The following is a 12,740-nucleotide window of genomic DNA, read 5'->3' on the forward strand; positions in this document are numbered from 1 at the left end:
TCATTGTCATTTTTATTAATCTTCTTAATTTGTTCTGTATTCCCATTTCTTTCAGAGCTACCATTGATTTATATCTTTTTATTGTATCAAATGTTTGCTGAAAATCTATAAAAAGCAGTTCAATATCTATCTTGTATCCATGAGCTTTTTCCACAATTTGTTTAACCGTATGTATGCATAGGCGCCCATAACCATGGGCAGGGGGGCCGTGCCCCCCCTAGCTTTTCGGGTGCTGTAAACTATATATTGTTATCCATAGTGTACAAAATGTAATTTGCAAAATCTTCAAGTCTGCCCCCCCCTGAAAATTTTTATATGGGCGCCCATGTATGTATGGCATCTGTTGTTGACTTTCCCTTAATAAATCTGCCTTGATACTGTCCTATTTTATTTGTCGTAGCTTCGGTCAGTCTTCGTTGTATTAAGATGGATATGATTTTATATGCTGTGTTTAATAGCGTCAGTCCTCTGTAGTTATTACACATGTTGGTCTCCTTTTTTATGAATCGTGATAATTTGTCCTTTGTACCATTCTTCCGGCATTTTTCTTCGTCCCATATAGCTTTTATAAAATTGTATAGTTTATCTTTTAATTCTTCACCACCATATTTTATAAGCTCCATATTGATACAGTCCGATCCTGAGGCTCTACCATTACGGCTACAACTTATAATTTCCTCAACTTCCTCATTTGTTGGTCGTTCTAGCTGGTTTCCTAACATCATTGTCTCTTCTTCTACGTTTTCATCTAGGTCTTAATCTTCTTCTGTTAATAATTCTTTAAAGTAGTTAGTCCAAATTTCTTTATACTCTTCATCGATTTCTAATACTTTTCTACTGTTATCTTTTATGCTTTTATTTTTCCTTTAAAGGTTTTGTTCTGCTCGCTAATTTTCTTATAGAATGCTTTTGTGTTTATTTTCTTACTTTCTTTTTCTGTTTATTTTATCTTATCATCCAACCAGGCACGCCTAATTTTTCTTATTTTTTACTTTATCATACTATATATTTGGTTCGAGACAAAACATTGTTGGAAAACGTCCAAAGAAAAGCAACTCGAATTCCATTGGGACTGAGAAGACCCTCCTATGCCGAGAGACTTAGTATGGCCAATCTAACTTCCTTCGAACTTCGTCGACAACGTGGAGACCTAATAACCACTTTTAAAATATTAAAATTCAGTTTCGGAAATCTCGACGAAATGTTTACTATAAACCAAGATGAACGCCTCAGAGGTCACCAGTTCAAACTTAAAAAAGAGAACTTTTCTACGAGATCAAGGCAGAACTTCCTACCAAATAGAGTGTTCGAGAGTTGGAATAACCTTAGTGATAACATTGTCACGGCCCCCTCTACTAACACGTTTAAAAACAGACTTGACCGTTTCTTATTATAGCTGAACTATTTTATTTTTTTTTATGTAAACAAAAATTATATCTTTTTTCTTTTGTTTTATATTGTATCTACTAGTAGGTTAGTTATGTAATTTCTTTGTTTTTGGGCATAATAGGGACTTGTCCCTCTGCCCTTGCTTATGTATAATAATAATAATAATAATAATAATACGTAGTATAGTATAATAGATAAAGTTATAGGATCGTGCAAAAAATTTTTTTTCAGATTTCACTTTTTTTCGACGTTTTGAGTCCCCCTGAGTCTAAAAAGCAAATAAAAAAAAACATGTCGGAAGTATGTACGTACGTACGTACGTATGTACGTACGTATGTACGTACGTATGTCGCCACCGCCCAGCAAAAACTACTGGACCGATTTTGATGAAATTCGGTATGAGTAAGTTTAAGAGAATTTTGTCGAGAAACTAAGCTTTTAAAAAAAATCTCTCAAAGGGGGGCCGAAATAGGGGGGTTATTTAGGGCCCATTTTTGCAAATTTTGACAGAAATAAATGAAATTCAACTCAAAGTAAGCTCATCGATAGATAAATAAAAGTACGGAATTTGACATTTCCAAATTCAAAATGGCGGCCAACATGGCCGACCGCCCCCCCGACACATTTCCCTATCTATCTAAAAAGTTTTTGAAGATAAGTTTAATTTGAAAAAGTCGTTATATAGCCTAAAGATGGGGCTATAAGAAAGATGTTATCGTTTTTCAGAAAAAGTTACGGGTTGTCTATATTTAAGGGGTCAAATTTTGACATAAATTTGAACTAGATTTTCTCAAAAATGGCTCCAAGGAATTTTTTTATTTTTTGATATATTTTTGATATCCTATCAGTAAATTGAATGACATTAGTCATATATATTAACTCCCCATAGGAGGGGAGTTATGAATTTTTTATAAAAAAATATTCGAGTGCCCGTAACTTCCTTCTTAATAGAAACTAAAATTTGAAATTTTGCAGACATATATGGTATTTTATTATCTATTATCACAATAAATTTTACCAAAAACATGGCTTCCGGTTGAACCGGAAATGAATAAAAAATCTTAATTTTTTTGATACGCCCTGCATATTTTAACACATTTTGAAAGAATGCAAAATTACCTTTCCAATGACATAAAATTTATTGCTGTAGCTCAAAAACTCGAAAAGTTACGGTAAATAGAAATTTTGCTATAATCTTATGTGTGTCCTCTCCCACGCGTTCATAGCAGAGCATTATTGTAGAGCAGTCAATGAGGGTATTTGGCTCCGAATTCCATCCTACTACATTGATGTACTTGATATTTTCACAGTAAGTAGGGAATAGCTCAAGAAACAAAATCTACCCTATATACTATGGCGCTTTTATCTTGGGGCGGTTCCCACTTCTTCAAGGGGGTGGAAAATTTGTTGGTCAAAATAAGCACGGAAGTGGCTGAAGAACCTATTTCTAAGCAAAAACTGGTCTATACTTTTTTTTGAGAACTCAATACTTTTTGAGTTATGCGTAGTTGAAAATTGGCCATTTTCATTGAAAAATGACACCTTTTCGGACGGATTTTTTGTGAATACCTTAAAAACTATGCATCGAACTAAAAACTCTATATAAAACATTTTTTAGATTATAAATAATAAAGAGATTCGTTCCTTCGTAAATGTTCTATTTATAATACAAAAAGAGATATGGTAGGTGAAAATAGTTTGTTTTTTGGTGCATGCTCAAATTGGTGTATTCAACTTGAAATAACAGAGGAACGGTAGGTTTTAGGTGTATAATGCTACCAACACCTTTTGTAGTGTTTGAAAAGGCCTTTAAAACGAGCACCGTTAAATGTCGGTTACTTACAAACTAAGCGAGATATGGTGCAAAAAATATAATGACTAATGTACTTTAAGGAAAAATGAAAAGTATATACATTTAACTCCCCATCCACCATAATTTAAATGCATTGTTTTTCTTCTCAATACCTTTTAATATAGTGTTATTTCTACTTTCAAAAAGTTAAACGGGTTTAAAATGAATGGTTTTTTTAAAAAATGTGATCAAATTATAGAATGAATTTTTAAATTTTCTTAAAAATCTTCCTTTTTCTCCATGTAATTCGAAAATAAAAATATTTCACCCCTGAGAAGTGGTGGGAACTTCCCCCATGATAAAAGCGCCATAGTATATAGGATAGACTTTGAATTAGGAGATTGGGCTACTCCCAAAATTTCATTAAAATCCATGCAGTAGGATAGAATTTGGAGATAATATCTTGTTCTTAATCTCGCGCATTGACTGGCGTAATCGAAATCGAATGAAATGCAAATATTGTAAACTATTAATTTCTCAGAAAAATGAACTAATTTGAAATGAAAGTATGACTATAATATTCTATTGATTTATGCAATAATCTACACATCTATAGTGTGTCCCCGAAATATGGCATCGAACATTTTCTCAAATGCAGGAATTAATGATGCGTAGAACCATATAATACTTTTAAGTACAGTAGGTGTTTCTAAAATATCAAAATAACGAGTAACTTTGTTATTTTTATAGAATGCCAATATCTAGTACCATAATGATAATAGATCGGCACGATAAAGTTCTCGGGCGGCCCTTCCGTCCAGCGTTTTTTGTGTTATATCCGATATTTGTTGTTTTATCAGTTTTTTGGCGCTTATTGGTACCTTAATTAATAGTTACTAAATGTTTGACATTTTTTTAGACTTATCGTCAGCGAATTTACAGTTTTTCAAGGAATTGCTAGACAATAATACACAACTAGTACTACATCCACATCTTAATATTGATCCGGCTGCATTACCAGAAGCGGCTAAAGAATATAAAGAAATTTTCACATCCAAAACATTCGCCGAGGATAATGGAGCATATGTCAGGGTAATAAATTATTATTATTATTATCCCGGTTATTTATAGCGTTCTTCGCATTCCGGTTCAAAGTTACCAGCTTCGTCGGTCGTTCCCTTCGCCAGGGTAAAGATTCCTTTCCTTTTCCAGCCCTATGCTGTAACTTCTAACAAATCGAATAGAAATGATCAAGTCGAATCGTAATTACCCAAAATCGGAATGTTTGATATCTATCGCGTCATTTTTGTGTTTGGATCGGTATTCTGTAACTCATATCGTAATCGAAATCTCTGACTTCTATTTCACGCGGTTCTGAGAAGGTGGCATTAACCAGCGAAATTAGTGTTCTGTGACCTATTTGTTACTTGAAATATGACACCGTTGCCATATCCTCAATGTTTTCATACTTTCTTCATACTATCCTCAAAGTTTTGAAAAGTAAATAGAATATTAGTGTAAATACTGGATGCAAAAAGCTCAAAAGAGGATAAATGGTTTTAAATTAGAGTTAATTAAAATTGATATAAAAAAGAAGATAAACTGATAAATAAAAAAGACAAGTGAAGATAAGAAGTATAAATGTTTTTAAATCAAAGATATTTAAATTGATGTTATTAATTCATTATTATTAATAACTTATTTAAAATTAATATTACTAATAATATGCAATCTTTAAGATTCGATTCCAGTTGAAATAACTGCTAAACAACTTTTCCCAAAAATGGCATCTTTTCTATAATTTGTTCAGACTATGAGCGTTGACTGATAAATATACAAGTATACTGGTATAATATATTTATCAATTAACGCATAAGAAGTCTATCGTATGCTATTCTTGTGCATTATACCATTGATTGAAATTGTACAAGAAATATTCGAACAAAATATGGCAACACTGTGAATGGGAAACATTCAGACGCCAAGTAGCAAATAAATAAGGTTAGGTCCAATTCATACTCCTACATGTCTAAATGAAATATATATAGTTCTCTAAACAAATAACACCACAGACTAAAAATTAAGCAGCTAAAAAAAAGGTACAAATACTATAAATAATTATAAATAAGTAGTAATTAATTATTTTTATATATAAAATATAAACGTCAAAACAAAACAAAATGCGCTTGCGTCAACCACAATTCCGATAATCGAAATCTCACCTCGACAGGGTAAATGCTGTCGAAGTGATTTCTATTCACACTATGATTGTAGAGATTCCGAAGTAGTTATGGAATACAAATTTGGACTATTTCTATTCGACTTGGCCACTTCTATTTGATTTTACTGACTTCTATCATCGAAATGAGTTACAGAATAGGCATTTGCCCGGTAATACTATATAGTCCTGTCGCCAGGGGGGTACAACGGCCTCCTGTATTCAGATGGACTTACCCAAGTTTTTTTATGTATTTTGACCTGTAGAACACGAATTTTTTGGGTAACAGTTGATCCGGATGTCGATAAGATTGTTATAAACCAAGAAGTTGAGGAATCACATAACAGCTATTTCTCGCAAAACAAAACATTTTTTTGTATTTTTTGGGCCATTCTAACCAAAAAATGTTCCTACAAATTTTTTCGTAAGATGCATAGTTTTCGAGATAAACGCGGTTGAACTTGCAAAAAATCGAAAAATTGCAATTTTTGAACCCGAATAACTTTTGATTAAAAAATAAAATAGCAATTCTTTATACCGCATTTGAAAGTTCAAGTCAAATTATACCGGTCTTAATTATTTGTATTGCTAAGAAATTATTATTTTATTGTCCAACAAAGCTATAAACACCTAGTGCTTGATTGATGTTTTCAATGATTTCTCATTTAAAATCGAACGAGTAGGTAGAGAAGGTAAAAGTGCAAGCGGGGCTATTTCTACGTAACATTCATTAAAACGCATGTATTAAGCACGGGAAACACTATGTGTTTATAGCTTTTTTTAACAATCAAAAAATAAATTTTTAGCAATGCAAATATTCAAAACAGATATAATTTGACTCAAACTTTTAAAGGCGGTAAGCAGAATTGCTATTTTATTTTTTATGCAAAGGTTATTTGGGTTCAAAAATTGCAATTTTTTGATTTTTTGAAAGTTCAACCGCGTTTATCTCGAAAACTATGCATCTTACGAAAAAATTTGTAGGAACATTTTTTGGTTAGAATGGCCCAAAAAATACAAAAAAATGTTTTGTTTTGCGAGAAATAGCTGTTATGTAATTCCTCAAGTTCTTTGTTTATAACAATCTTATCGACATCCGGATCAACTGTTACCCAAAAAATTATTCGTGTTCTACGGGCCAAAATACATAAAAAAACTTGGGTAAGTTCATCTGAATTAAGAAGGCCGTTGTACCCCCCCTGGCGACAGGACTAATATATTATTTATCTATACATTTGCCTTCTGAATGCCGTCTAGCCACCATATTCGGCCTTCCTTTATTCCTTCTTAACTTTGGCGTCCATTTTAAAATTTGTTTTGGCAGCCTGTCGTCGTCCATTCTTTCTACATGACCATACCAGATCAGTTGTCTCCTTTGAATTTCGTCTATTATGGTTGACTTGACTTCTATTATTTCTACAATATTTCTAATTTTTTCTAATTCCAATTGTTTTTCTATTCTATCCAATGCATTTCCATGTCCATTTCCAATGCAAGTAGCCGTCGTTCCAGGGATTTAGTAAGTTGCCACGTTTCGCATCCAATAAGAAATTAATTTTACTTAAATGCCTGATCGCTTCTTTCTTCTGTCATGTCTTATACTTCGCTCGCATTGCAGAAATCGGATTATTTATAGTCCAGGGCGCATCTGTTTAGAGATGGACGTTGAGAGGTGACTCATATTTTATTGCAGAAATTGCTTGGAATTAACTCATATAATAATAATTGAGTTATCCTCCCACTCAAAAAGGTCCGGAACATTGTTTAAATAATCAAAATGTCAAAAATGAAGGAAAAATTCGATTTTTTTCTTCGTTTTTTGATTATAACTTTAAAAGTATTCGCTTCTGAGAAAAGTTGTAGTGACGAAAAAGTTGCGCAATTAAATTTTCTACAATATAGGATTGGTAAAGTATTTTAAAAATTGTCACCGTTGTTACAAAATAGCAATAATTGCGAAAAAACCATAAAAAAACAAGTATTCGCATTTTACGTTTTTCAACCATTTGTCCTACACTTAGGACCTTCATATTTTATTCAGAAAAACTTTATGATACAATAAAACAATACTGTAAATTTTGTTAAGATCGGTTTAATAAATTTTGCAAAATAAATTTTGCAATCGAGCTTTGGCAAAAGAAATTCATTTTTTCAAAATGTTGCAGAACTGAAAATAAAGCAGGTAGCAAGTTGAATTTTTTATATACAGTGGAACCCCGATAAGTCGGCCCCCGATAACTCGGAAGTCCGGCTGACCCGGACCGATTTTCATCAGATAAACATTTTCATTTTACTTCTGTCAGAAAACAAAAAAAAAATGTTAATTTGAAAAATAGACATTGCTTTTCGCTTAAACTAAATGTTCAATCTGCTAAGATGCAGGTGGGTGGCAGCTTTAATATTGAATTTAAGCGAAAAACAATAATTATTTATCAAATAAACATTTTCTCCTGTTTTCAGACAACAGTAAAATGTATTTCGAATTAAATAAATTATAAACGTTCTTCTTTTTGTCTCAATTAATTTAATTCAAAATCATTTTTTGGGCACCCTGTATAAATAATTATATTAATGTTTACATTATTGAATATAGAATTGAATAAGCTTTCAAATGAGCTATCACACGACCCCTATTCTTATTAAAAAAATCATCGATTGTGTCATCACGCCCAGATGGATGACGTCACTAGTATGAAATATGTGCCAAAAAATTATAATATAAAAGTAAAAATCGACCTGATTCGTAATTTATCTCCAGAGTCGCCCATTCTCGAGAAAATGAATTTATTCCAACTCAAACGTCTTCACTGTACCTATAACTTCAGAGGCTTATACCATGATTTTTTGGAGCTATGCGCCCATTGAGTTTTTTGTTCTACACATCAAGGACTACCAGAACCCAAAGTTTCAGAGCATTTGACAGAGAGCCATTTCCCATAAGGTTTCTACGGGGTCCTTTGTGTCAAATACAACGTACAACATAAATTTTTATGTTGTTCTGAAGCTATTTCCTTGTGGCATTTTTATAATTAAATATTTTCTATGGGAAATAAGCCACAATTTTACTAAAAAATGAATTTATTAACGTTTCGAAGCCCAAATCGGGTTTCGTTGTTAAAATACAAAATACTATTAAAATAAACAAAAATGTTGTTGCTAAGTAAAAAAAATTCTTCTAATAATTTATTTAATCTGACTCATTTATATTGGCAATTCAGACGTATATTATACATTTTAAAGTAGAAGACTTTAAAATGATATCGCCAATATTTATGAGTTGCGTTCCTGGGACGACTTTACTAAAAGATAGTTCATTCGATTACATGAAATCAATCCCAACTCAAGAATGTCCGTCGCAAAAAAAATCATAGCATGTGATCTGTCTTTAAAAAGACAACCAAATGCAACGATGACAGTAAAATTCTCGCGTTAGAGATTCCATAGTAAATCACGAGGGAAAACCAGGAAAAAACCTCGTGATACTATCCCGACATCGTAAGTATTTGGTCTTACATTTAATTTACCTTCAAAAAACTAATACCAAATTCTGACTTTAATATGTTTAAATTATAAATAATATTAATAATACATAGATATACAATAAGTAATACTAAAATATAAAATTTGTACTAACTCGATTTCATAATAATCGAGTTAGTACAAATTTTATATTTTAGTATTACTTATTGTATATCTATGTATTATTAATATTATTTATAATTTAAACATATTAAAGTCAGAATTTGGTATTAGTTTTTTGAAGGTAAATTAAATGTAAGACCAAATACTTACGATGTCGGGATAGTATCACGAGGTTTTTTCCTGATTTTTCCCTCGTGATTTACTATGGAATCTCTAACGCGAGAATTTTGCTGTCATCGTTGCATTTGGTTGTCTTTTTAAAGACAGATTACATGCTATGATTTTTTTGCGACGGATATTCTTGAGTTGGGATTGATTTCATATAATCGAATGAACTATCTTTTAGTAAAGTCGTCCCAGGAACGCAACTCATAAATATTGGCGATATCATTTTAAAGTCTTCTACTTTAAAATGTATAATATACGTCTGAATTTCCAATATAAATGAGTCAGATTAAATAAATTATTAGAAGATTTTTTTTACTTAGCAACAACATTTTTGTTTATTTTAATAGTATTTTGTATTTTGACAACGAAACCCGATTTGGGCTTCGAAACGTTAATAAATTAATTTTTTAGTAAAATTGTGGCTTATTTCTCATAGAATATACTTACTTATAAATTTATATTGATATGGATCCGCCTTTACACACTATATTGTGTGACGAGAAATGCTTTCAAAAAGACATCATTATAATAGGTGGAATTTGTAGTAGAAATTATGTAGTCTCGAAAAACATACTTACGCAAACGAAAAGAAGCAGTTTTATAGCATCGATTGTATTGTGAAAATTTAAATTCAGCGTTTTTTAGACATTCAAAAGCCTCATATTCGTTTCAAAGGGGAAATTGAAGATTAGGCTCTAATACTGGAAATTCCATAGCGACTGATCAATGGAAGTAATAAATTTTATTTATCTCATGAGAATCCTATCGTAAAAATGGCAAAAATCGCGCAATGTTTATTTATTTAAAAACTTTATAGAAACTGAAAAGGATGGATTTTTATTTTTGTCTATATCTAGGACATTCTGATCATAAGATATCGATTTTTTACCGTTGAGTTGATACAAAATTTATTTACAAAATTGATTTCGCGCGCAGATAAACATTTTTGTTCACAATTATGACATTTCCTATTTAAACTAGTTTTTTCTACGTCGTATAGATTCTTGCTAAAGCAATGTTCCCCTCTCCGTAAAATTTCCTTACCATGGGGGTTTTAGAAAGTTTTTGCAGTAGTACAAAATGTGTTTAACTATATTTCAGGTTCTAATCCATAGGATCTGCGGTATAGATCTACATGAAATCGTCATCGTCTCCAATGGCGTTAGAACTTTTTTGGAGTCTTTGCCGTGTTTACTACTGCCTTCCATGTTTGTCGGTCCTGTGCCACTATTTCCCATTGTCTCACTCTCATTTTCTCCAAATGAGATACTGACTACATATTTCCAGCTTTTTCTAGGCCGTCCTACATACCTTTTCCCACCTGGCCTTTCCCAAAACACTAACATTATCGTTACTGCGTATCGCATGCCCCGCCCATCTGAGCCTATTAGCTTATATTATATATCTGACTAGATTTTCCTGTCCGAAGAGAGACTCATAACTCGTTATTGTATCTGCGCCTCCATTCGTTTCTTACTCTGCGAGGTGATAATATCATTCGAAGGATTTTACGTTTCCACAGTAGTAATGTATTTATCTCTTTTTGTTAGCGTCCATGTTTCGCATCCATACGCGAGTGCTGGTCGTATTATGGTCTTATATGTCTGGATTTTTGGACCTCGTTAGACAACTTTTTACTTAATAATTATAAATGTTACATTGCAAAGAAAGATCTCTGCTTCCTGACATTATTCGCGTTTTAACTCCTCCATCTATTTTGTGGTCATTAGTGATTGTTACTCCTAGATATTTAAATTCTTTAACCACTTCGAAGTTATGATCGTTTGTAGTAATATTTTGCCTTTTTCGCCGTCGTTCTTGTTTTGGGACGACCATCTATTTTGTTTTGTCTTCATTTATTTTTAGATTGATATTTAATGCAGCTTAAATGCAGCTTCATTATGTCATTATTATCTTTCACGAAGTTATCTACATGAAATAGCTCTATTAGTGCGGCAGATTCGTGCAAATATTATAAGAATTGCACATTTAATGATACAAGCATACACTGAACCAAAAAAGTACGTAAATATAATGAAAAAAAAACATTGATTCAAAAACGGGGAGCATTAATTTTCGTTCAAAGATCAGTATCATTGGTCCAATGTAAGTAGATACATTCACTAATGCCCAAAAACATTAATTTTTATGAATTAGTACGTTCATTCAATGTACTTTCTAGTTAAGAATCAATGTATCGGTACATTGAATCAATAGATCGGTACATTAATTCTTAACTAGAAAGTACATTGAACCAACGTACTAATTCATAAAAATTAATGTTTTTGAGCATTAGTTAATGTATCTACTTACATTGGACCAACGATACTGATCATTGGACGAAAATTAATGCTCCCCGTTTTTGAATCAATGTTTTTTTCATTATATTTACGTACTTTTTTGGTTCAGTGAATGGCATCTTCATGTATATTTGTATATAACATACAAATAGTTAATACGTAAAAAATGACGACTTAATATCTACATAAATATTCCAAATATAGGTTGAAGCAACGATTTTTTGCCGATTCTCAAACTAATGTTAAGTATTATTTATAAGTTTAAAGAAAAAAAACATATATTTTTAATTAACACAAACAACTTTTTATAATGTAATTTGGAAAAAACTGAATAACTAAATATAACAGAAATTGATTCTTCTTATAAAATATATAAAAATATATATATTATATATATTTATATTGTATAAAAAATGTATAGGTACCCGATATCGTGAAAATAAATACATCTACAATAACATCTCCATAAATACAACATATCTCTGGGATTAATTTCACCACCCATACAAGAAGCAAATGGTTGAATGGCATTTTTCTTTGATTTCAAAAATCTAATATGATCTACTGAAAATCTCTGATGGTATATTTTATTAGTTCGTACAAAATATCGATGTAGAACCCAAAGAATAACTGCATGTTAGCCATCTACAATTTATTATAATAATTATTATAAAAAAAATAAATCTAAATAGTGAACATAGTTGTATTTTTGGGTATCATTTTTTTTTATAGAAATATTTTAATTTATCCTAAAAAAAATTGCTAGATGTTGAGATGTTTATTTTTACTTTGATAGATACTACCGACTGCAAGAGTTAGTAATATTTTTCAATTATTTACGGTTTAATCACCTAAAGATTCAATTTACTAATCTTTTATGAGATTACACCATTTAGAAATATTTTCAAATGGTTCCTATTTTCTTTTACCTATGTGTCGAATTAGCTTTTGAAAAAATTTACAGAGAACAAAAATTAATTAATACTGGATATGCAGGATTGAATATTGAATAATGAAATAGGTACTTACATTCCGTAATATCTTTAAGGGTAATCTATTCAAATAAAAATTTATTTGTTTTATCCTTGATATGATTTTCACACTGAAGAAAGGAGATAATTCTTTCGAAATTGCTGTCCCATCCATCAATAAGTCCATTTCCATTTCCAAATGGCACTCCGAAGTCCATATCAATCTGCAAAAGTGGAAATAGAAGTACAACTTTTTTTTT

At 31.3% G+C, this 12,740-nt stretch overlaps 1 protein-coding gene across 1 annotated transcript in view; it reads left to right on the forward strand.

Annotated features, from left to right (window-relative positions):
- LOC126882397 (juvenile hormone esterase-like) overlaps positions 1–12,740 on the forward strand; it is an 86,752-nt gene that overhangs the window by 52,951 nt on the left and 21,061 nt on the right. The window contains exon 8 of the mRNA XM_050647312.1: positions 4,101–4,273. Within this exon, the coding sequence (XP_050503269.1) occupies positions 4,101–4,273 (173 nt within the window). The remainder of the gene's footprint in view (positions 1–4,100; positions 4,274–12,740) is intronic.

The sequence above is a fragment of the Diabrotica virgifera genome, chromosome 3, assembly GCF_917563875.1.
Source record: "Diabrotica virgifera virgifera chromosome 3, PGI_DIABVI_V3a".
Classification (NCBI taxonomy): Eukaryota; Metazoa; Arthropoda; class Insecta; order Coleoptera; family Chrysomelidae; genus Diabrotica; species Diabrotica virgifera.